The 26,483-nt window shown below is 43.5% G+C and overlaps 1 protein-coding gene across 1 annotated transcript in view; it reads left to right on the forward strand.

Moving 5' to 3' along the window:
* SYNPR (synaptoporin) overlaps positions 1–26,483 on the forward strand; it is a 453,809-nt gene that overhangs the window by 336,141 nt on the left and 91,185 nt on the right. Inside the window, exon 3 of the mRNA XM_029601012.1 lies at positions 24,900–25,024. Within this exon, the coding sequence (XP_029456872.1) occupies positions 24,900–25,024 (125 nt within the window). The remainder of the gene's footprint in view (positions 1–24,899; positions 25,025–26,483) is intronic.

The following is a 26,483-nucleotide window of genomic DNA, read 5'->3' on the forward strand; positions in this document are numbered from 1 at the left end:
GCAGTGGAAGGGTCGTATCCTACTGCTGGAATTGTTTGATTTCGATTTTTGGAGGTTGTGGGTATGTTTTAGGTTATTGAATTATGTTTATATTGTATATGTATTTGTTAATTTGTTTATGCTTTATTTGGTTGACTGTTTTAGTTGCATTATATATGGAGCTACAGACACGCAATAAATAAATGTTAATAAATAAATTAAATAAATGGCTTTTGGATGCCCTCAAAGACGTAATTCAGCCTGAAAAGAAAATATTCTTCAGTCTGAAAAAATATATTTAGGATACTCAGGAGGAGAAGCTACCATAGACTCTTCGAGCCCGATATTCAAAAGCTACTTAGCCGGATAAGTAGGATTTATCTGGCTAAGAGTCGGCCGCTGAATATTCAGCTATGCTCAGCTGCAACCACTTAGCCAGATAAGTCACTTTTTCAGCTAAGTAATTAGTAGGGATGGGCTACAGGTCGGGCGACCCATGGAAAACTTCATTTTTCAATGAAGTTTTTCTTCATTGAAAAGTTTTTTTTTCTCGGCAATTTTCGCCAAAATAAAAAGGAAAAAAAAAACCCCACTCCAACTCTTCAAATTTAGGCCTGGATTTTCTAAGTTCGCAGAACTTAGAAAATCCGGCGGTAACGGGGGGACGGGGAGGCAAAGCGGGAGCAGGCCTGCGAAAGCCGGCAGCGATTGCACCAACGCAGTGCTATCGCTGCCGGCTTTCACAAACTAATAGCGTCACCGTGAAAGGTGGTGCTATTGGCCGCGTTACTGACGGCGATAAGGCTCCTTACTTTTTCGCCATCAGCGACGCCGCCCAGAATCCACCCCGATCTAGGTATCGTACGCGAAAAGTCTCTTTTTGTATGTGATATCTTTGGAAAATGACCCCCTTAGTTAATTACAACCCCCCAAAACTTGCCTAAAGTCCCTGGTGGTCCAGCAGGGGTCCCAGGAGCAATCTCCCGCTCTCGGGCCGTAGGCTGCCAGTAAACAAAATGGCGCCAGTGGCCCTTTGCCTTTACCATGTGACAAGGGCTACCGGTGCCATTGGTCAGCCCCTGTCACATGGAAGGAGCAATGGACGGTCGGCGCCATTTTGTTTACTGGCAGCCGACGGCCCGAGAGCACAAGATCTCTCCCAGGACCCCCGCTGGACCACCAGGGACTTTAGGCAAGCTTTGGGGGGGTCAGGAAGATGGGGGGTTATAATTAATTAAATTTGAAGGGTTGGGGTGTGTTTGGGTTTTTTTTTTAAATAAATGTGCCCCTCCCCCCCACGCTAACCCAAACAACGAATTTTCCCAGAAGTTCGGGGAAAATCTGTCTCAGGATTCGGGTCCTCTGACCCATGCCGAATTGGACAATTTCTTTGAAATTTACAATTCAGCAAAAACGATTGCACATCCCTGGTAATTAGCCAGTTAACTCAGGGGTGGGCGATGGGCGTAACAGGCCAGTGCTTCTTATCCAGTTAATTTAGCCAAAAAAGTGCCAATATTTGGTCTTATCCGATTGTTAACCAGATAAGTTATATCTGACTAACTTACATAGATAGACATTTTTTAATATTGAGGTCTTTATTAATGCTTCTCTTCCTCTCCCCCCATTCCACCCATGGACCTTTGAACAAATTCCCAGTCACTCAAATATTTGTGTGTGCCTCTTATTTGCCTTTGGCATCTCCTACGTAACAATATATTTACTCCTGCTAAAGGTTGGCTTAAGTCAGAGCTAGTATGCAGCTCTCTGCTTTCTATGGAAACTGTTTTAACACTTTTTAAACTCTTTTATGCTCTGAAGAAAATAGGAAAGTTAATTATATGAGAAGAACATGGAGGTAGGTAGTGCAGCAGATCTAAAAAATGAAACAAAGGATCAGAGGGTTAGTAAGACTCATGACAGAGGACATTTTCAAGATAAACTGCTTTTATAAATTTGGGATATAGTTAGGCTTTAAGGTTGCAAGAAAATATGAATAGCATGGGAATGTTGTCCATTGGTAACTAGCTTGCGGTGACCATTCACTAGTTCTTCAAGAAGGACCAATTTGAACCAAAATCTTGGTAATCTTATCTTTAAATTGTTTATTTATGACAGCCTCTTTTGCCTCATGCAAAAGCTTACTTTTTGTATCTTATTGTATAATATTCGACAGAGTGGAAGGGAGGTTGATGGATTGTGATTGTTATATAATGAGAAGATGCCCCTGCTTGTTTGTGTTATGTTTGGTTTTTATATTTAAGTTATGAATTATATATGCTGATGGTGTAAACCATCTTGATTATCTTGCAGTCAGAAAGTCATATATAAGATTTTTTTTTTTAAAGTAAAATAAATCATGGTAGTTTGGATAGATTGGCATTTCAGGTCTTTATTAAATAAGCAAAATTCTCATATCTAAAAAATAAGGTAAAAACTGACTCATGTTCAACTTGTAGCTCAATGAAGGACCTGGGTTTTGATTCCTGATTTTAGTCTTTCACTTCCTGTGATGCCCAGAGTTGGGGATTTTGGCAGAGTCATATTTACCACACCACAGTGATATCTGATGGCTGGATTCAGGAACAATGATTGCAAGGTTCCAGGAGTCCTGGTGCATGGCCCCTAGCCAAGGACTGTTACTGCAATGACTGGAATAAAATATGTTAGGAGTTTTTAAAATAGGGGAAATACCCCTAAGTTGTTGTGAAAGAAGGCTCATAGTGCTATATCCTATCCCTAGTTCTAACTGAGCTGGAAGCTCGATCTCAATGAACCTGGAAGATGCACTAGGGCAAATCGACAAATTAAGAATAGCAAATCACCAGGACCAGATGGTATATATCCCAGACTGCTAAAAGAACTGAAAAATAAAATTGTGAACTTGCTATTAGTAATTTGTAAACTATCATTAAAATCATCTATGGTACCTGAAGACTAGAAGGTTGCCAATGTAACACTAATTTTTAAACAGGAAACTACAGACCAGTGGGTCTGACATCCATGCCAGACGAAATGGAAGAAACTATCATAAAGAACAAAATTGCTGAACATACAGATAGGCATAGTTTAATGGGACAAAGCTAACATGGATTTAGCCAAGGGAAGTCTTGCCTCAGAAATCTGCTACATATTTTGAGGGCATAAATGTCGATAAAGGTGAACCAGTTGATATATTGTATTCGGATTTCCTCTGCTTATCCCTGGAATAAGCAGCATGGAATATCTCTACCCCTTGGGATCTAGCCAGGTACTTGTGACCTGGATTGGCCACTGTTGGAAACAGGATACTGGGCTTGATTTCAGGTTAGGAGCCATAGGTCCCGAACTCCCGGCAGGGATAACATCGAAGATTCTTTGGAATATAATCACTTGGCTGGAGTCAGAAGCTTCATAGCTTTCTTGCCTATAAAGAGAGCAGATTTCAAAACCATCTATATTTACTTGGGTAAATTAGCTTATCTGAAAATTGCTCTCAGAGCATCTAAAAAGTACACACAGAGTTCACAAATGCTTACTTCTAGTCAGATTAAAACAAGGTGTTCCCAGGAGCGTGTTTAGTTCAGAGGGATTGTTTTATCTTTCTCTCTGTATTCTGGATATGTTGTATTTGTAATCTTTTTACTTCTGTAAACCACTTTGGACAATCCTTCCATGTCAGCAAAGTAGTTTATAAATTCTTAGAAAGAAAGAATGCACATTCTTATAATTTTCAGAAGTTCCTGCGCTATTTCAGAAGTTCCTGCGCTATTTTATCCCTCTTTGGCCATCTATACCAAGCAGGTGCGAAGGACATGGGTGTTTTTAGTGCACATACTTTCCTCTAGCTCATTTTCAAAAAAGAAACTGCTTGTGTAATTTGCATTTGAAAATTAGATGCAAAGTAGATGCAGTAAAAGTACATATATACTTTACATCTACATGGACTACTCAAAATTGCCTGCAAAGTTGTAACTCTGGCTGCTCAGAAGGTAAAACACACCTTTCTCTTGAAGTAGCACTGCACCTTTCTAGTGCCAAGCTGACATAATAGGTCAAAACAGCATCACAAAAGTAGGGGCAGCATGAAAAGGCATCCTGTATGCCTAAAGAACCCTGCTATTGTGCACTCTGTTCTATGGTATTATAAAGTAGTGCCTTTGAAGCAGCATCTTTAAGATAATTGCACTTGAAGAAGAGAAAAAGAATATGCAATTATATCACACACTAATCGAGCCATGTAAGAGGCACAACCAATATCTTATATATTCATCAGTTAGGTAGCAGCACCATGCACCTTCACACCTACCAAAAAAAATAAACCTCCCAAGTTGAAATACTGTTACACTAATTAAGCTTTATAAGATGCAGCTCTCTGCAGCAGAATTTTCCCCATCATCATTTTGCTCCTCTGGATCTCTCTCTTCTGACTCTGCAGTTATTTTGTCTGCCCATGGAAGACCATAATGGGCATTAATGAAAGCAGCATGCAACAAAGACCTTGCTGACACATGGCAGCAGCTAAGAGAAGGCAGTCTGCAGCATGAACCGTAGTGCAAAACCAAGTTTTCAAAAACAAGATGACTGCCCTTATGAGGTGATGAGTATGGTTGTAATGCTCTTTGAAAATGTAGGGCACTCTGGGATAATTATTATCACCTACAATCACAGATGCCCTGAGTCAGTCTAGCATTCAAGTGCTGATTTGTCCAGTTGAAAAGAAAAGTGATAAAATAATTCCCATACCTTGGAATGGGAACTATCCTACTGTAGCAAGGGACCTTCCGAAGATATTTCAGCCCCTAGCTGGAATAAATATACTTGTGTTTGAGGGATCTAGGAGGCAAATGAATAGTCCCTTTTGGACTAGCTGGAGGATAGAGTGGAGGGAATTAATGCACTATCTATAGTTATTCTGCTTCCTGCGTGTCCAAAATATGTTGTATGGAGCCGAGATGAATATCTTTTTTGAGCACCCTGAGTATTTCCCAACTATCCCCTTTTTACAATGGTTGATATTTGACAAAAAAACAAGTACTCAGGAAGAATGAGGCACTAAAAACAGAAAATGGATTATAGATTTTTTAAAAGATTGTGCAGTATAGTATAGGAGAAACATGTTATTGACAGAAGGCTAAAAGCTTTATCTTCACATTGCTTTATTGCTTTGCAGATTGAATGTTACTCATTTAATATTTCACTAATCATATGTTGTCAGTAATATTCCCGCTGTACTTATTCAAATGGTAAACTGTTTCTTTTGTTTCTCTGATTTTCAGTTGACTTTTATATGGTATGTTGCTTTCTCCTTCTCTGGAACAAAGCAATTTACAATCTCAAAGGAATGAGTAGAATTTTTGGAAAGTAGTTGTTGCGTATTTGGGGCATTGTTTTTGAGTATTTGTTATTGTATTTATTATTATTTTATTGTGTTTGAGTATATGCTGAATATCACTCAAAATGATCTTCAGATTATAGGAGCAGAAAAGAAAAAAAATGTAAAATTAAGAACTAAATTGATGGACTTTATATTTTTCAATCTCTGAAAAATAAGAGGGCCCTGATTTTTATGGTCTAGGGTACTGATAAGCATGGGGGTAACCTGCACAGAGCATCAGTTACTACCCTTAACAAAAGGCATGGGTATTACTTCCCTTACCAATAAGCCTTGATGTTTTTGATACAACTGCAATATCACTCTTCACTTCGATGGTGGCGGGGGGGGGGGGGGGGGGGGAGGGGAAGGGGTACTGGATTCAGATGACAACCATCACAGTCCCTGATTTTTACGGTCTGGGGTACTGATATGCAGACATAAGGGGAAAAGCACAGGACTGCATTTATGGCCAAGTCCATAAGCAAAGCACATCAAGCAGCAGCGTATAAGTTTTCAAGAAAGCTCATCACCCAGTAAAAAACTGTTGCTAGCAGCAACTTTTATGGGTTATCATAAAGGCTTGGGGATATCTGCACGGAGCAGCAGTTACTACCCTTAAGAGAAATGTGGGAGTAACCTGCACTGAGTGGCAGTTACCACTTTAAGAAGCTTGCTGAGCAGACTGGATGGATCATTTCCTTTCTTTGCTTCTATAGAAACTTGGAGTGTATCAAAGAGATAAAGTAACAATATGTGGTTGTTTTGTTTTTATAAGCATATGAGTTTTATGAGAATTGCTAATGTTGACTTGGAAAATCGAGAAAAGCTCTACACTTGGGGGATGGCAATGCTTTTTGGCAAGAAAATACCTTCTGTTCAGATGCTAAGAAACCAACTACTGCCTCCAGTCAGGGCAGAGTGATTGAGTGGCTCTTCCACTTGCTGTTCAAATCCTACAGCCTCAGTGGGAGGGTGGATCACAAAATCCTGGCTACTCCAGTGACCCAACACACTGCCGGGCACGACTCCCTCCATAAAAGAGTCACTCTGCACTTTCAAAACTTGCAGTATGGCTTCGATTATCTCAGTGTTCCAGTGGGAACACTGAGAGGAGAGGATCATCTTGCTGATGGCTGAAAGGAATCAGTAAGTTTTTGCTTGGGACATTGTCTTTTTTAAAAGTATTGGGGCAAAGTTAACTATCTGGGAATATTATTTAGTGTGTTTGTGTGTTTGTGCCTTTAATAGAAAGGCAGTGAATAAACAAGTTAGACTGTATTTTTAAATAGTCAGTCAATAAGGTAGCTAGTAAGCAGTAGGTAGTGTGTTTATTTTTAAAAGTCTGCAGAACTGAGTGTTCTGCAGACTTTTAAAGAACTGAGTGTTTGTATTTAATACAAACTGAGTGTTTGTATTTTAAAAAAAACACACACAAAAAACAACACAAAAAGTAGCCAGAAGCTAGAAATAAACTAGGAGCAGTGTATACCTAAGTAAAAAAGTTGAATAGTTCAGCTCAGTTACTCACCTTGGAAAGGTGTTGAGGTAGTGTGATTGGGTTTAAATAGGGACCAACATTTGTTAATCAAGAGAGCAGTGAGTCACTCTGGCTGACTAACTGAAGTTAGACTGTTTGTATTTATACCGGGATACAAATTATATCGCAATGACAGAGAGGAGCACCCGGGAGGAGGTGTGGCACTTTATGTCCGGGATGGCATAGAGTCCAACAGAATAAACATCCTGCATGAGACTAAATACAAAATTGAATCTTTATGGGTAGAAATCCCTTGTGTGTCGGGGAAGACTATAATGATAGGGGTATACTACCGTCCACCTGGTCAAGATGGTGAGACGGACAGTGAAATGCTAAGAGACATTAGGGAAGCTAACCAAATTGGTAGTGCAGTAATAATGGGAGACTTCAATTACCCCAATATTGACTGGGTAAATGTATCATCGGGACACGCTAGAGAGATAACGTTCCTAGATGGAATAAATGATAGCTTTATGGAGCAATTGGTTCAGGAACCTACGAGAGAGGGAGCAGTTTTAGATCTAATTCTCAGTGGAGCACAGGACTTGGTGAGAGAGGTAATGGTGGTGTGGCCGCTTGGCAATAGTGATCATAATATGATCAAATTTGATTTAATGACTGGAAGAGGAACAGTGTGCAAATCCAAGGCTCTCGTGCTAAACTTTCAAAAGGGAAACTTTGATAAAATGAGAAAAAAACTGAAAGGAGCAGCTACAAAAGTAAAAAATGCCCAAGAGGCGTGGTCATTGTTAAAAAATACATTCTAGAAGCACAGTCTAGATGTATTCCACACATTAAGAAAGGTGGAAAGAAGGCAAAAGGATTAACGGCATGGTTAAAAGGGGAGGTGAAAGAAGCTATTTTAGCCAAAAGATCCTCATTCAAAAATTGGAAGAAGGATCCAACAGAAGAAAATAGGATAAAGCATAAACGTTGGCAAGTTAAATGTAAGACATTGATAAGACAGGCTAAGAGAGAATTTGAAAAGAAGTTGGCTGTAGAGGCAAAAACTCACAGTAAAAACTTTTTTAAATATATCCGAAGCAGAAAGCCTGTGAGGGAGTCAGTTGGACCGTTAGATGATCGAGGGGTTAAAGGGGCACTTAGAGAAGATAAGGCCATCGCGGAAAGATTAAATGATTTCTTTGCTTCGGTGTTTACTGAAGAGGATGTTGGGGAGGTACCCGTAATGAAGAAGGTTTTCATGGGTAATGATTCAGATGGACTGAATCAAATCACGGTGAACCTAGAAGATGTGGTAGATCTGATTGACAAACTGAAGAGTAGTAAATCACCTGGACTGGATGGTATACACCCCAGAGTTCTGAAGGAACTAAAAAATGAAATTTCAGACCTATTAGTAAAAATTTGTAACCTATCATTAAAATCATCCATTGTACCTGAAGACTGGAGGATAGCAAATGTAATCCCAATATTTAAAAAGGGCTCCAGGGGCGATCCGGGAAACTACAGACCGGTTAGCCTGACTTCAGTGCCAGGAAAAATAGTGGAAAGTGTTCTAAACATCAAAATCACAGAACATATAGAAAGACATGGTTTAATGGAACAAAGTCAGCATGCCTTTGCCCAGGGCAAGTCATGCCTCACAAATCTGCTTCACTTTTTTGAAGGAGTTAATAAACACGTGGATAAAGGTGAACCGATAGATGTAGTATACTTGGATTTTCAGAAGGCATTTGACAAAGTTCCTCATGAGAGGCTTCTAGGAAAAGTAAAAAGTCATGGGATAGGTGGCGATGTCCTTTCGTGGATTGAAAACTGGCTAAAAGACAGGAAACAGAGAGTAGGATTAAATGGACAATTTTCTCAGTGGAAGGGAGTGGACAGTGGAGTGCCTCAGGGATCTGTATTGGGACCCTTACTTTTCAATATATTTATAAATGATCTGGAAAGAAATACGACGAGTGAGATAATCAAATTTGCAGATGACACAAAATTGTTCAGAGTAGTTAAATCACAAGCAGATTGTGATAAATTGCAGGAAGACCTTGTGAGACTGGAAAATTGGGCATCAAAATGGCAGATGAAATTTAATGTGGATAAGTGCAAGGTGATCCATATAGGGAAAAATAACCCATGCTATAATTACACAATGTTGGGTTCCATATTAGGTGCTACAACCCAAGAAAGAGATCTAGGTGTCATAGTGGATAACACATTGAAATTGTCGGTTCAGTGTGCTGCGGCAGTCAAAAAAGCAAACAGAATGTTGGGAATTATTAGAAAGGGAATGGTGAAGAAAACGGAAAATGTCATAATGCCTCTGTATCGCTCCTTGGTGAGACCGCACTGTGTACAATTCTGGTCGCCGCATCTCAAAAAAGATATAATTGTGATGGAAAAGGTACAGAGAAGGGCTACCAAAATGATAAGGGGAATGGAACAGCTCCCCTATGAGGAAAGACTAAAGAGGTTAGGACTTTTCAGCTTGGAGAAGAGACGGCTGAGGGGGGATATGATAGAGATGTTTAAAATTATGAGAGGTCTAGAACGGGTAGATGTGAATCGGTTATTTACTCTTTCGGATAGTAGAAAGACTAGGGGGCACTCCATGAAGTTAGCATGGGGCACATTTAAAACTAATCTGAGAAAGTTCTTTTTTACTCAACGCACAATTAAACTCTGGAATTTGTTGCCAGAGGATGTGCTTTGTGTAGTTAGTATAGCGGTGTTTAAAAAAGGATTGGATAAGTCCTTGGAGGAGAAGTCCATTACCTGCTATTAAGTTCACTTAGAGAATAGCCATAGCCACTGCCATTAGCAATTGTAAATGGAATAGACTTAGTTTTTGGGTACTTGCCAGGTTCTTATGGCCTGGATTGGCCACTGTTGGAAACAGGATGCTGGGCTTGATGGACCCTTGGTCTGACCCAGTATGGCATTTTCTTATGTTCTTAAACATCAGAAGACTAGCAGAGTCAGCCTGTGAATTTTGGAAATGAGTATCGTTTCCAGCGTTACAGAGCAAGCAGCAAGTTGGGAGGGAGGTCTTTGTATGCTACATGTTAACAAATATGTCAGGAGTTGCCAACCCTTGTTCTACACATTCTTTTGCATATTTACTCTGCTGCACATGATCATGACTACGATTTTATATTCAGTAACCATATGAATGCACCATTAAGTACTAGGGATGTGAATCGTGTGCCCGATCATTTTAACAATCGGGTTCGGCTGGGAGGGGGGGGGGAATCAGAGCAATACGAGATGTGAATTGGAATCGTTCTGATTCCAATTCACATCACTAATTTTTTTTAGTGAGGCCCGCGCCGAAAAAAACCCCCCACCCCGACCCTTTAAAATTACCCCCTTAGCCTCCCCCACTCTCCCGACCCCCCCAAAACTTTTTACACATACCTGGTGGTCCAGGGGGGCCATGGGGATCGATCTCCCATTCCCACGCTATCAGCTGCGCTAAAAAAAAATGGCGCCGATGGCCCTTTGCCCTTACCATGTGACAGGGCAAAGGTAGCGCCGGCGCCATTTTTAATATTGGCAATACCGCCCGCGTGCAGGAGATCGCTCCTGGGCCCCCGCTGGACCCCCAGGGACTTTTGGCCAGCTTGGGGGAGCCTCCTGACCCCCACAAGACTGGCCAAAAGTCCAGCGGGGGTCCGGGAGCGACCTCCTGCACTCCGGCCGTATTGCCAGTATTCAAAATGGCGCCGGCGCTACCTTTGCCCTCACTATGTCATAGGGGCCAACAGTCATCGGGCCATCGGTGCCATTTATATTAGTGGCAGCCAAAATGGCGCCGATGGCCCGAGAGCGGGAGATCGCGCCGGGACCCCCCCACTGGACCACCAGGTAATTTAAAACATTTTGGGGGGGTTCGGGAGGGTGGGGGATTTGTTTTAAAGGGTCGGGGTGGGTTTAGGGGTTGTTTTGGTGTGCCGGTTTTCCTGCCCTCCCCCCCTCCCCCGATTTATGATTTTTCACAATAAATCGGGGGAATTTCTATTGTATCGCAACTCTAATGATTTTTGACGATTTAAAAAATATCTGACGATTTTTTTAAATCGTCAAAAAACGATTCACATCCCTATTAAGTACTGGATGATATATTTTTTCATTACCTTTTCTTGGGATATGATGAACAGAGAAAATATTGTAGAAAGAGCTCTGCCTTGCTCTCTGAAGAAATAACCTGTATGTTAAGCACTAAAACAGTATTTGATTAACTGTACAAGCAGAAGTAAGGTCTGTGTTTATCTTTTACACACAGACTCTACCCTGAATTATCAAAGCAAACTTAAGCTCATAAGTTGACTTTGAAAGTTCCCACATAAATGCCAAGGTATACACACAAACTCACCCACACAAAGTTACTCCTGCTCTGTTAAGCGCCTAAGCTGTGCAGGCGAACTTACGTGCATAGACAGTAATTTTCAAAGCGGCGCACATGTGTGCACATTCCTTGGCTTGCGCCCAGGGATGCGGATATTGTATAACATATACGCGTATAAGCCCGCACGTTAGAAAACAGCCTAACCGCATGCACGTGCGTGCTCAGTTTTAAATGGGCATGCACCTGAGTGCTCAAATGCTACTTCTACCACATTAGCGGGAGGATTTTAAAAGGCACACGTGCCGACACCATTACTCATTTTACCAGTTCATTCCCAGTTCGCCCAGATAAGGGATAGGACTTCCAAACCCCCTCCTAGTTTTAATAGTCTTTCTTTCTGCCTGTTAGCCCTGACCTCTAAAACCCCGCTGATCTGCCTAGATTGTTTTGTTTTATAAGTTCCACATCATCTATAGCAGAAGTAAACTTATGCAGCAGGGGACCCCGGTGCACGCCAACACATGTAAGTATTTACGCACACATTTTAGGTACAATCCCGGAATGCTCATGCCCCGCCCAGACCATGCCCACGCCCTGCCTCTTTTTGAAAAGTTTTCTTATGTGCGCACAGCGGTATTTCGCATGTATCCGGGCGGCTTTTGAAATCTGCTTAACACGCGCCGGCCCGACTTATGCATGTATCTCCTGGTTTTGGAGCACAATGAGCTTTTAAAATTCACCTTTAAGTGTATATGTGGATAACATCCATGTTTTGTTTTTATTAGGGTATTATAAGGTGTTATTGAAAAAATGTACTGTTACGTAAATTTGCTAAATGTGGTTCTCGGAATAATCAATAAAAGATGATGGAGACAGCATTACTGAGCTATTCAAGACCTCATTATTACAGTTTGAATTACTTTGCAGCGGAAGGACATAAAACTTCCCTCCTTGGCATTGGTCTAAAAGAAAATTATGGTGCAGAAGGGAGGAAGGATCTGTTGTTATAACTGGAATTTATGTTCCTGGAGGAGTGAACTAAAGATGGTGTTTTTGCAAATGGAAGGTCTGCAGCTATGTTTATTGTAAACAATAAAAGTGTAAGGAAACAAATCACAGAAAAGATTTTACAGGTTGCTGACACCAAGACTTTCTGTGCTAACTGCTGGATAATAGAACTCATTAAATTTTACATTTCCCTAAGCAGTAAAACATGACAGACCCTGAAAAGTGGCTGGTGGAATACCTGAGGGTTATTATTAGTCACATGGTGACACTCAATAACTATGTAACAAATTGTCATACTAAAACGGCTCATGGCCTGGACTGCTTTGCTGCAATTACAACCTTCTTGGCTTGCAAATTATTTTGTTTTACAGTTTTAAAAGAATTTTGCATACATCAGTATGCACAGTTCTTTATAATAGCGTTTCCCGACCCAGTCCTGGAGGCAGATCTAATATATCCTGTATGCAGTTATGTCACACACATTCCTTGTGGATATTGTGAAAAGCAGCCTGGTTAGGTCTGCCTCCAGGACTGGGCCGGGAAGCACTGTTTTACCTAATAGCCTCAGTCAGGGCCGGTGCAAGGGGATTAGGTGCTCTAGGTGAGGCTTCTCCCTTGCGCCCCCACCCCCCCCCCCCCCCGGTCTCAGCCCCGCCTCCTACATCGTTCTTGATCACGCCCTCCGAATATGTGGTTTTCTGGGTCGCAAGCAGGTTGGGCACTGCTCGCGGCCCGCCAAATCTCCACTCCTCTTTGCCTCTGCTTGCGGCCCATATGGTTCGCACCCAGTGGCGCACCAAGGGTCTCCGGCACCCGGGGGCTAATGCATTTGTGTGCCTCTCCCGCATCCCCCCTTAATCCTTCTAGTACTAATGCTTAAGGTCACAGAAAATCAGTGGCATCTCTAGACAGAAGAATTTGTTTTGGGTGGGGGGGGGGGGAGCCAAAATGAAATTTCTTCATCACACCCACCTCTATAGCATGGATCCTGCTTTAAAACTGGTTAAAAAAAAAAAGTGTTAATAAAAAAGTCCAAAGGGTCTTCTGCGTAATTTTAAAAAGCTGGCCAGTTTCACACTTCTAGTAAAACTACTATAAAATTATTGGATAGCCTCATTCAACTAATTCTATATGGCTATGAGAGTGAAGTCTGGAATATATAGGAAGGGACAGAATGTCAATACAAATCCTGCACCTCCAGTTCTCTAACTGTGCATCCACTGAAATTCCCCCAAACAATGGGGGATATTTTCAAATTCAAATTCTGGTGTCACCTCACAGTAACAGCAGCACAAACAGCTTCCACTGCTAGGGACATTGTGAACTAACACAAAACCCCGCAAAAAAAGACACTCAAAATCTATACTGCAATCCCATCGTAACATAACAGTAATAACACCAAGGACTCAAACAACAATAACCCTACCTGTGAAAAAGCAAGGGTTAATATTACACTGGGTCCTAGAATACCAATATATCACCTACTGAGGAAACAAAACAAACCCAATTGCTATAGATCCCTATACAGACACTACATGCTAGCAGAATCTCTCATCACGGTCTCACACACAGAGCAGAGACAGACTCTCACCAAATACAGAATACAAAATAAAGGAGCACAAATTAGTAGGGATGTGAATCGTTTTAGGACGATTAAAATTATCGTCCGATAATTTTAATATCGTCTTAAACCGTTATGGAACACAATACAATAGAGATTCTAACGATTTATCGTTATAAATCGTTAGAATCGTGAGCCGGCACACTAAAACCCCCTAAAACCCACCCCCAACCCTTTAAATTAAATCCCCCACCCTCCCGAACCCCCCCCCCAAATGACTTAAATAACCTGCGGGTCCAGCAGCGGTCCGGAACGGCAGCGGTCCGGAACGGGCTCCTGCTACTGAATCTTGTTGTCTTCAGCCGGCGCCATTTTCCAAAATGGCGCCGAAAAATGGCGGCGGCCATAGACGAACACGATTGGAACCCTCGCTGAACGACCTCCTGCAGTCGATCTCCTGCCGGCGCCATTTTCCGTACGAAAACGATTCGCGGCGGGAAATCGCTCCCTGACCCCCGCTGGACCTCCAGGAACTTTTGGCCAGCTTGGGGGGGCCTCCTGACCCCCACAAGACTTGCCAAAAGTCCAGCGGGGGTCCGGAAGGACCTCCTGCCGTCCAATCGTGTTCGTCTATGGCCGCCGCCATTTTTCGGCGCCATTTTGGAAAATGGCGCCGGCTGAAGACAACAAGATTCAGTAGCAGGAGCCCGTTCCGGACCGCTGCCGTTCCGGACCGCTGCTGGACCCGCAGGTTATTTAAGTCATTTGGGGGGGGGGGTTCGGGAGGGTGGAGGATTTAATTTAAAGGGTCGGGGTGGGTTTTAGGGGGTTTTAATGTGCCGGTTTTGCGATTTTACGTTTTTTTCGATTTTTCACGATTTTTCACGATATTTTACCCCCCCAAACGGCAACAATACGATTCCCTCCCCCTCCCAGCCGAAATCGATCGTTAAGACGATCGAGGACACGATTCACATCTCTACAAATTAGACAAAAACTGAAATGGAAACTCCAAAAAGCCAGACTCCGTGTATTAACAATAGCAAAACAGAACCACCATTCCTCATAAAACAAATAAAATCAAGAAACATAAAGCATCAGTTATAATAGTAAAACCATAATAAATGAATATTTTAAAACTACTGATAAATAGAATTTCTATTAATTAAAATCATATACATTTTTTACAATTTCCCAAACACCAAGAAAATATTTCAAAACAGCACATATATCAAATAATATCCAATAATTAAAACTAATAAGGATTTTAAAAAGCCCCTGTTGTCCCCTTCTGTGGGAGCTCTTGATTTCCAGTCGCCCTGATATTGTCGAGGATTAGGAGGTTATCCTCTCTCTCTCACACATACTCACATGTCCATTCTCTCTCACCCATACACTATCACATACATACACATTCATGCTCTTATATCCACCATAACCTCTCGCTCTCACAGACACTGACACACTCTCAGGCTCTAAGACACTCTCTCCCCCTCCACACACACCCCCACATGCACACACAAACTGTTACTCCCTTGGATTTTCTCATAAACACTCATGCTCTCACACTCACTGGGTCCCTCACATACACACAAACACACACACCCAGGCAAGCTCCCAGTCATTCTCACGCACATACACACACACACACACACACACACACACACTGACCTCCAGGCAGGCTCCCATTCATTTTCACACCTCTCCCTCCCCATCCCCCAGGCATGCACACATTCATTCTCATACACCCAGACCCCCAGGCAGGCACCCATGCATTCACACACATACACCCCCAGGCAGACTCCCATTCATACTCATGCACACACTAAAGGCAGACCCCCTCTCTTTCTTTCTTTTGCCAGCAACCTCGGAACCTCTCTCATTCCTCTGCTGCCACTGTCATTGCTGCTGCGTGACTATTGAGGAGGCGCTGATTGCTGCTACTGACACTGAAGCCCATTCTGCTGCCTCCTCTGTGCAGGCCTCTGTGCACTTCCTCCATGCTGATCTCGTACATTGTGAGATCCGTATTGAGAAAATGTTATTCTTGCACATTCCCCAACATTACATGTGCCAATCACTAAAAAGTAATTTGTTTTTACCTTTGCTGTCTGATCTTAGTTTTCTAATCGATTGTTCACAGGCTTTTTTTTCTACCTTCCCTTTCTTATTTTTTTCCACCTTCCCTTTCTTATTTTTTTGCCAATTCCTTTTATATTGTCTTTTTTTCTGTTTCTTTTCTCTCCATCTTCTTCCCTCAAACACACAGTCAGGTTCTCATTCTCACATGCATTTCTCTCTCTCACACACACACACAGGCTCTCACTGTCACATGCTCTCTCTCATCAATCATTCATACACACAGTCTCTTACTGGCACATGCTGTCTGAGGCTCACACACCCAGGCTCTCTCTCCCTCATGCTGTCTTGCTCAAGCACAGGCTCTCACTGTCACATGCTCTCTCTCATACAATCATTCATACACACAGGGGTAGATTTTATAAATTTGCGCACACGCGTACTTTTGTTTGCGTACCAGGCGTGAACAAGAGTACACGGGATTTCAATAGATATGCGCGTATCCATTAAAATCCGGGGTTGGCGAGCGCAAGGCTGCCCAAAATCGGCAGCCTGCGTGCGCCAAGCCACGCAGCCTGCCTCCGTTCCCTCCGAGGCCGCTCTGAAATCAGAGCAGCCTCAGAGGGAACTTTCCTTCCACCCACCCCCCAGCCCTATCTAACCCCCCCTACCTTTGTTGAACAAGTTACGCCTGCTTGAGGCACTCGTAACTTTGCGCGCGCCGGGCCGGCTGCCGCGCGCCATGTTACGGTCTGAGGGCTGGTCCGGAGGCCGCGGCCACGCCCCCAGAACGCCCCCAGAACGCCCCCCGATGACGTGATGGTTGCGACACGCCCCCGATGACGTGCCGGTTGCGGCACGCCCCCCAACACGCCCCCCCTCCCCCCAGGAAAGCCCCGGGACTTACGCGCATCCCGGGGCTTTGCGCGCGCCGGAAGCCTATGCAAGATAGGCTTGGCGCACGCAGGGGGGGGTTTGGGGTAGGTTTTCGGGGGTTACGCACGTAACGTTAGCGCGTAACCCTCTGAAAATCTACCCCACAGTCTCTCACTGGCACATGCTGTCTGAGTCTCACACACACGCAGGCTCTCTCTCACTCCCACATGCTGTCTTGCTCAAGCACACAGAGGCTCTCACATGCTCTCACATGCTCTCACATGCTGTCTCTGCAAACATTCAGGTCCTCACTCCCACACACAGTCTCTGAATTCACTCTCACACACAATCTCTCAACTCATCCTATACACGCACACACACACACTCTACAGACCCTCAGCCTCTCTCTCACCTCTGGGCCTGGGCTCTGCTGTGGCTCTGATCTTCTCGGGCCGCAGCGGCCCTGCTACTGGGTCTCTTCCTCTTCTTGGGCCACTGTGACTTGGGATTCGCAGCAGCCCATAAGCGCTGCTCCTCTTCTGCACACACTGATGTTCCTCCTCCTTCCTGCCTGCGCGGCTCCGGCAACATTTACTTCCGGGGCCGCGCAGGCAGGAAGAAGGAGGAGCATCAGCGCGTTTAAACACAACCTTTTTCTTCGGGCCGTGGTGACGTGAGCTCTGCCACAGCCCTGCCGATCTGCCTGCTATTTGCGTGTCACTGCTCAGCCGCCAGTGGGATGAAGTCCACTGGTGGCCGTATGAGCCTCCCTGTGCCTGGGGGCATTGGCTCCCATCGGGATACCACTGCTCACGGCGCCCCCTAATACTTGGCACCCTAGGCCCAGGCCTAGTTCACCTAGTGCTTCCACTGGCCCTGGCCTCAGTCATAGAAAAAAAGGATATGATGGTAGAAATGTTCTCTAGGACTCATCTAGTCTGCCCAACTAATTTCCTATTGTATGCCATAGAACCAAGTTCATCTTAGGTAATGTCAAAATGTAAATAAAGCGGAGTTAGCTTGTCTAGCTCCGCGTTAGTAACTGAAGTAAAGTGAGCGGTAGGGGTTAAATGAGGAGAGGAAAGTTCAGCGAAGGGGCATAAGGAAGAAGGGGTGAAGTTAGCCAATGGAAGAGGTATATTTGAATGCAGAGATTGTGATTGGTCGAGGGGGAGGATATAAAGGGTAAACGGCTGCGCGCCTCAGTCTGTGAGGAACGGCTGAGGCAGCGAGCAGTGGCTTTCCCTCCCTCCCACCCGATTGAGGGATGTGTTTTAGTGTTGTTTGTTAGGAGAAAGGAGGTTGTCGCAGTGGCGGTAAACCCGAGCCCGTAAGGTTCTGAATTTATGTAATGGTTAAAAGTTGGTACAAAGGGGGGAATCTCGTGTGGTGCAGGGGGGCTGCTACACGAGATTGTCAATGAGCAAGAGGGGGGCCGATGCTCAGAGGATTGTATCAATTAAGCTCTACCACTGGAAGAGGTGGGGGGCATTATGGAGATATGAAAATAGGGTTATGTATTGTATGTATTGTTAGAGGGCTCGGGTATGGTTAATAAACTGCGGCCTTTATTGTTCCAAACAAAAGATTCATGTCATTTGTGATGGGGAAATGGCGGATAAGGGAGATTGGGGGTGGGAAAAAGGACACCAAGCGAATCTGATATCTTCCAGTTACTGCACACCATCTTAGGTTGTGAACCAAGTTCATCTTAGGTAATGTCAAAATGTAACTGCACATTATCCTGAGATTTTGATCCAGTTCTGGTTTGCTGCCTCCTATGCCAGTACATTCTGCAGGATAACAGGAGCCAAATTTCATTTCAGCAGGAGTTAGAAAAAGAGAACAGAAGCCCACAGCTCAAAATAAGCTGGAGTTTGATTCATAGCATGTCATATATTCTCTCTCACCTGACATGGCATTTAACTTCACTTTCTCTATAAGACTTCTTATGAACTGTAAATGTATTGTAAACAAGAGTAATCAGTAAGTAAAAGGTCTGAAATTTCTTGGGCTCATACCAAAGCAACGACATCTTTAGTAATCAAATTGGTTCACTCTGTTAGCTGGATTTCATATTTAATTATTCCATAAAATCTTGAAGATAGAGAGTAATTTTAAGTTAATTGCATAGCTATGTTAAGTAGTCTTCCACGGTGCACATAATTACTGCCTGAGTAAGCAACAGTTACCGTTTCATTTCTTTTCCAATAATATTTTCCCTTTATGGGACACATGCCAATAAATACATTGGAATATCTCCATTGCTTCTATTAAGGTCAAGTTAAAAGCCTTGCAATTTATTTTCAATACATGTATTCAACATAATTTGTCATTTGAAATTTAGTGTAGCATTGAATATCAATGCATTTTACAGAGGAGACAGAATTTTAACAGCAGTCCTGTTGGTCCTAGAAAAGTGTGGATCCTTTCATGTATTGACGCCTCTTATAAAGCTAAGGAGAATTATTCGGGGATATTGTATATTTGTAGGTTATTTCTTCAGATATATAAGGCTCTGGAAACTGATGTGTAGTGTCTGATTTTGGCGGTTGATCTCTAATAAAAGATATCCACAATATCTTAATGATGTCTAATAAATTGTTCATTATGGGGTAGATTTTCAAACGAGCGCGAACAGCCTACTTTTGTTTGCGCTCCAGGCGCAAACAAAAGTACGCTGGATTTTAGTAGATACGCGCATAGTCGCGCGTATCGGCTAAAATCCTGGATCGGCGCACGCAAGGCTATCGATTTCGTATAGCCTGCGCGCGCCGAGCCGCGCAGCCTACCCCCGTTCCCTCCTAGGCCGCTCCGAAATCGGAGCGGCCTAGAAGGGAACTTTCCTTTGCCCTCCCCTCACCTTCCCCTCCCTTCCCCTACCTAACCCACCCGCCCGGCCCTGTCTAAACCCCGATCCTACCTTTGTCGGGGGATTTACGCCTCCCAGAGGGAGGCGTAAATCCCCGCGCGCGAGCGGGACCCCTGCGCGCCGGGCCGCGACCTGGGGGCGGGTACGGAGGGCGAGGCCACGCCCCCGGACCGCCCCGGGGCGTAGCCACGCCCCCGTACCCGCCCCCAAAACGCTGCCGGCACGCCCCCGAAACGCCGCGCAATCCGGCCCCGCCCCCGACACGCCTCCCGACACGCCCACTCCGAAAACCCTGGGACTTACGCGAGTCCCGGGGTTGTGCGCGCGCCGGTGAGCCTATGTAAAATAGGCTCACCGGCGCGCAGGGCCCTGCTCGCGTAAATCCGCCCGGTTTTGGGCGGATTTAGGCGAGCAGGGCTCTGAAAATCTACCCCTATGTTTGTAAAATACTTTTAATAAATTTCTATTTAAATGCTGAAGCATTATCCATATGTTGCAATTATGATAAATATTGTATCTGTTTTTAAATGTCTAAAATGTTTTAGATAGTGGAAATTTCATTTGACATTTTATAGCAAGTTACTTGGCTCATGATCCAATGCTATAAAAGTTCAGCCTTCTTATAATGAAGAAGTACAAGACCTTATGCATAAAAAGATCTGTATGGATAACAGTAAGGCACGCATCATTCATGATCATAGAAGTCAAGAACTGGATGGCAGGACACATTTGAAAAAAAGCTAGGTTAATGTGAGCATGATTGTATAGAGCTAGCACAGCTTGATGGTGGAGTATAAGGCAATTTGCTTTTATATGTGAAGGTTAATCTAGCCCCTGACATATCCTAGATGCGTTTGTTGACTTCTTGCATTTCAATACTTTACTGGTTCTCCGCTAAGCTCAGCAGCACAGTATTTGACACGGAAGGGTCCCTGACTGAGTGGGAGGGGCTAGCCTTGTGACATGAGTGGGTGTAAGCAATCTGTGAGAGCTATAAGGACTGGTATAGGCACTATTTTGTAGACAGCTAAATGTAAACAGGCAGATAATAATTTTAGATATGTTTTCTGAACAGAAATGATCTTATTTTGGTTTCACATGTTAACTAATAGTTTATCTTACCCTATCATCGACTCTGCATTGGACATTGTGGATTTTGTGGAATATAAAATACTACATAAATTCTAAATTAAAGTTTAATTGGTATAGATCCATTAAAGCAGAGCATGGTAGATAGGTAGCTATGGATGGACAGACATAGAGACAGCTCTACTGAAGCTAACAGGTACTTTCAGAATGAAGGAAATGTGCTTATAAATTGCATGTATTCTGTCCATTATTTCATCGAGAAGATGACTTAAATAAATGATAAACTGTAGAAACGTACTTCCAGACAAAGTGCTGCTGAAAAGAGGTGTGACAACGGGATACTAATATTTTCCTGACCTCAAATGGGAGGCAGCATTATCCAACTTCCTGTTTTTGGAATATCAGAATAAAATGACCAAGAAAGTACTCGCTGCAACTTTCCACCATTTTTCAATCATGGGAGCCTATTTTTAGCCTATTTTGCTATATGCACACAATAGGAGAAATCCTTTTGAAGACAATGACAACAGTTTTAAGAACTGCTATCACAACCATTGATCTATCTGAAGCCCATTAATATAATTATTGTTTATGGGTGCCACTAATTCAGCTTAGAAGGCACAGGAGAACTTGTAAGGAGTCTTTTACAAGAATGTCAGTAAAAATTAAACCGTCATATATAAGCTATAGCTGTGGAAGGAAAGGATTACCTTCAACAGGCTGTCTCATTAACACAACCAGGTATATTTCTTTGGCATAGTGAAAGTAAAGGTCAACAAAAAATAGTTACAGATGATAGTTTTTTGTTGGACTGTCTTTCAAGAGCTACACTCCCTTCATAGGGTCATGGGAAAATAAACAGGCTGTTCAAGAGAACTAACATGACAATTGCACTGCTTTAGGGACATGGTACTACTTTAAAATGTCAGGAAACCACCAGCATCAATGTTTTATCTAGCTATTATACCCGCACCTGCATCACTGGTATGCAAATTAAGCTCCGCCCTTCTCCCTGTACTCTCCAGCTCCACCCCACTCTCCTGCTCCTCCCCTCTCTATTGTCCAATGCACTGTCTACTACCACATATACTGGCCGATACAGTAAAATTGGCGGGAGAGCCAGCGCTCTGAGGCGAGCGCCCGCTCTCCCAACGCGCACCCAGGCCACTCTTCTGGACACGCGATCCAGTATTTAAATGAGAGCCCACAGTAAAAAGAGGTGCTAGGGACACTAGCGCATCCCTAGTGCCTCCTTTTTGAGAGGAGCGGTGATTGTCAGCGGGTTTGACAGCCGACGCTCAATTTTGCCGGTGTCGGTTCTCAAACCCGCTGACAGCCACGGGTTCGGAAAACCCGTGGCTGGGGTAAAGCTAGCGCGTCGAAAATGCAGGCCAAACATGGGCTAACAGTGCGCTCCACCAGAGCGCACTGTACTGTATCAGCCTGATAGACATTGAGCTCTGCCCCTCTCTCTCTGGCTGTACTCTCCAGCTCTACCCCTCTCTTTCTCTGAATTTTCCAGTCCCTTCTTTATTACCACACAGTACACCTGAGCTTAGCTTGCACTCTACGACCACACATATCAACTATGTACTTCCTACACTTCACAGTATTTCTCTTTCCTTGGATGGGCTTTTACTACTAATTTTGTATAATTTCTAATCTGAAGCAACACAAAAATCAATGACATTTCTTTTTGTTTTGTTTTTGTCTTTTTTTAAACACATGATAAATGGTTTTAGCTCATACTAAAATGACAACAATCCAGTGAATGAAAGCAAACAAAAAAAAAGGAAATAAAGTAAAAACAAAATGTAAACCAAACAAAATGAAAATATTTTCCGTGCACACCCCTGCAATGCTTTATTAAGTGCAGTAAAAAAGACTGCATAGAATAACTTCTGTGAATAAAACATACTAGGCTTATTTATCATAAATTAAACTGCAGAGCTCAAAGGGATGGATGGTTTGTTTTTTTTATTGGGTTTATTTCTCTGTCTTATGTAGGTGCTTCTAGTGCTAGAAAGTTGTAAAATAGAGGAGATGCTGCTACCCATTTATTAAAATATTAATCCTTAATGTCGATTCATTTCCTTTCTTCTCCATTCAGATATTGAACAGTGCACTGCATGCTACTAAAACATTTTGCTCAAACTACTAAAGAAAAGCTAATTAATTCAAGGGCAATTTTATATTTTAGTGATCAAACAACAAAATGGTTTTGCAAGCTCCTTTTCTAACTAATTTTTATGAATCGTGTAACACTTTCTCTTAGTCAGATTTCTCTTTTTTCCTCCTATAGTAGTTTATGTTATTGCTGTTTCTGTCAGTAGTTAAGAGATCCATTTTCAGCTGCCAGCCAACTGTCTTGGGCCTAAATTCATCATTTCACTATAACTATAGCAAAATGATTGCCTGTGGGGAAAAAAAAGGGGCGGGGTGATAGTGAGCAGGCGGCCACATCGTGGCGGTGTGTTTTTGCCCGCCGCAATAGCAACCATACTGCACACAATCGCCTCTTAGCGCCAATAACTGTAACTATTTCCGGCGCTAATGCTGGCGATAATGTGTCATATATTATCGCCTGCAGTGCTACAGGCCCCTAAATTTCCTTAACTCCACCTAAACCCCACCCAAATTCCTCCCCTTTCCCTAATTTGAATTTCCAAATCATAACGCAATAACGGCCCATTGCAATTTGAAAAATGACACCCAGAGTTAGCCAAATAAATTTATCTGGCTAACTTTGCTGCACCACTGAATATACCAAGCTATATTAAAGTTAGGCCTGTATTTTCTTTCTTCACAACGTTTTGTGAATCCCGGCGTTAAGGGGGTTGGGGGGTTGAAACTGGGGGCAGGCCTGCGAAAGCTGGCAGCGATCGCGCCACCGCGGTGTTATCGCTGCCAGCTTTCGCACCCAATAGCGCCATCGTAAAAGGTGGTGCTATTGGGCATGCTACTGGCAGCGATAAGGGGTCTTACCTTATCGCCGCCTGCGAAGTTTCCTCAGCGTCCGCCCTGACGCTGCCCGGACTCCTCCTCTTCCGGTGCCAACGTCGCCCTGACTCCACCCCGATCTAGCTATCGCACGCGTCTGATAGAGTTAGAAAATAACCCACTTAGGCCTGGATTTTCTAAGGTCGCAGAAAATCCGGCGGTAATGGTGGGCTGGGGGGCGAAGTGGGGGGGCAGGCCTGCCAAAGTCGGCAGCGATCGCACCTCCACGGTGCGATCGCTGCCAGCTTTCGCATCCAATAGCGCCTACCTTTTCGCCATCAGCAAAGTCGTCGCGGAGTCGGCCCCGACTCCTCCTCTTCTGGTGCAGACTCTGCCCCGACTCTGCCCCGATTTAGATATTTCATGCGAAAAGGGACTTTTCACGTGCGATACCTTTGGAAAATGACCCCCTTAGTTAGACATGTTTAGCTAACTTTAGGACTGCTCTGTGGCAGAAATGGCACTATAGGATGTCATATTGACTTTATACAGAGGCACACACTCTCTCTCTCTTAACAATATAGTTGCCCAACCATGCCCATTTTTATTGTCACGGGTGCCATTTCCACTATATTTATAGCAATTGGATGAACCTAGGGGAAATTAGCCAGATAACATTGAAAAGTGGCATATATACCTCTGTAAGAGGGGCCACCATAAGAAGGAAAACTATCAACGTGGGGCAGGTTTGGAGGGAGGGGTGGGTTTGGGAGTATTGTTTTACATACACAGTCAGAGGAATTAACTACAAATTTGATACGACTGATGAATTTCTCTCATTTGAATAAAAGAAATGTACCAACAAGAGGAGTTGATTTGTACCATGCAGTAGAGATAATGACATGACTGCCCTCACAGCTTCCTTTAGTTTTGTTTTAATACAAAAAAGCTCTATTAAAACTGTATGCTGCCATTTATTACTCCTGCTTAACCTATCTGTAATATGCATATGTCAACATTAAATGAAAATAATGCATATCTGGTCCTGAAGCACAAACCACTGAATATGTTCTTCTGTATGACTCATTACTCTCTCCCAAAACGGCAAATGATGAAACAATAGTACAATGTTAAAATAGGAGAAAAACTATGTTTTATAATTATTTCATGGTAACTTGTCTTCTGGGAAATTTGCCTCGCTTGATGTGACTTATGTGTGTCACAATTTTTGGCAGCAATTTTCGGGAACATCATGCAAAATGAAAATTGTTTATTATTTTTTTTTCTTAACAGCTTTTTGCAATCTTTGCATTTGCAACATGTGGTGGCTATTCCGGAGAACTGCAGCTCAGCGTGGACTGTATAAACAGGACACAAAGTGACCTCAAAATTGCAATTGAATTTGCCTATCCCTTCAGGTAAGCTCTTTTAGTTCTTGATAATTTGCATAGAGGGTTTCCATTAAAAGTATTTTTATATGTTTTGTAAATCCAAAACAAATAAAAGATGCATTTTAAAACTGCATTAGTACAGGGCATTATTGCTATGGCTCTGCATGGAAAGAACAATCAGGAAAGGGGATTTAGGAATCTAGCTAAGAGTTTGGCACCTAGATCCTTGAGTTTGAAAACGGCCTCATGTAGAATGGCTAAAGATAGCCATGTAATTTCACTACGGAATCTCTGCACTAAAACTTGCACTAAAAAATGGTTTGCACGTGTAAGTTAAAAATTTAGGGGTAGATTTTATAATGTGCGCACGCGCACATGGACGCATCGATTTTATAACACGTGCACGCCAGCGCATATGTGTTATAAAATCCGTGGGCCGCGCACACATGCACGCCAGATTTTATAATCCATGCGTGTGTGTGCGGGCGGCACGCACAAGGGGGGGACGACTTTAGCAATTTCCACGCATTGATGCTTTCTGGCCTTCCCCAGTTCCTTCCCAGTTCGCTCCAATGAAGGAGCGGACTGGGAGGGAACTTCCCTACCCCCCTACCTAACCTTCCTTCCCCTTCCCCTTTCCTCCCCACCCCCTAAACCCTACCTATTATTTTTTAGGTTTGTTGCAGAACTTACTTCAGGTCCTCAGGCTGAAGTAAGCTGCATGCACCAGCCGGTTGCCGGCATGCAAGTCTTTGAGACAGTGATCCATGGTGCTGTCCCAGCCCACCCCCTGCCTTGCCCCTCCCCGCCCAGACTCCGCCTCCCAGCCCGCCCCTTTGAAGAGGCCTGGCAGTTGTCCATGCACATACTGGGGTTTATGCGTGTGGCCGGGCCTCTTTGAAAATTCGCCCAGCGCACGCAAGGCCCGGCCACTCACGTAAACCCCGGGATTTACATGCGCAGGCCTTTTACAATCAACCCATTAGCATGCATGCCAAAATGCCACTTCTGGCCTATGCATTAAATGTTAGCATGCACCTACAAAGCAATCATTTTCAGAGTGATCACATGCTAACTGTATGCCAAAATAGTTTAGTATACATATGATGGATTGAAAAATTCCTGATACGAACCAGTTCAAAGTAATAGGTTCAGTTAGCACAGGGGATTTCATCCCCTCCAGCAAGATGAGCACAACCTCTTCATTCATCCTTCCACCCACAAAATCAAAGCCCTCCTCCCTACCCCCAACATGAAAGCTCAACTTCAACGTTAAGCCCCAACTCCAACATATGGAGACCAATCCTCCTACTCCCCAAAATGAAACCCCAATCCAACGATCACCCTTCCACTCATCCTTATCCTTCCTGACTTGATTCTTACTAGAAAAGGGAATGTGAGAACCATCCTGCCAGCATCTGCTTCACCACTTTCACAATATTGTATAACACCATATATACCAGTGTTTCCCAAGATTTTCAAGCCC

This window comes from Rhinatrema bivittatum, chromosome 4 (genome assembly GCF_901001135.1).
Source record: "Rhinatrema bivittatum chromosome 4, aRhiBiv1.1, whole genome shotgun sequence".
NCBI lineage: Eukaryota > Metazoa > Chordata > Amphibia > Gymnophiona > Rhinatrematidae > Rhinatrema > Rhinatrema bivittatum.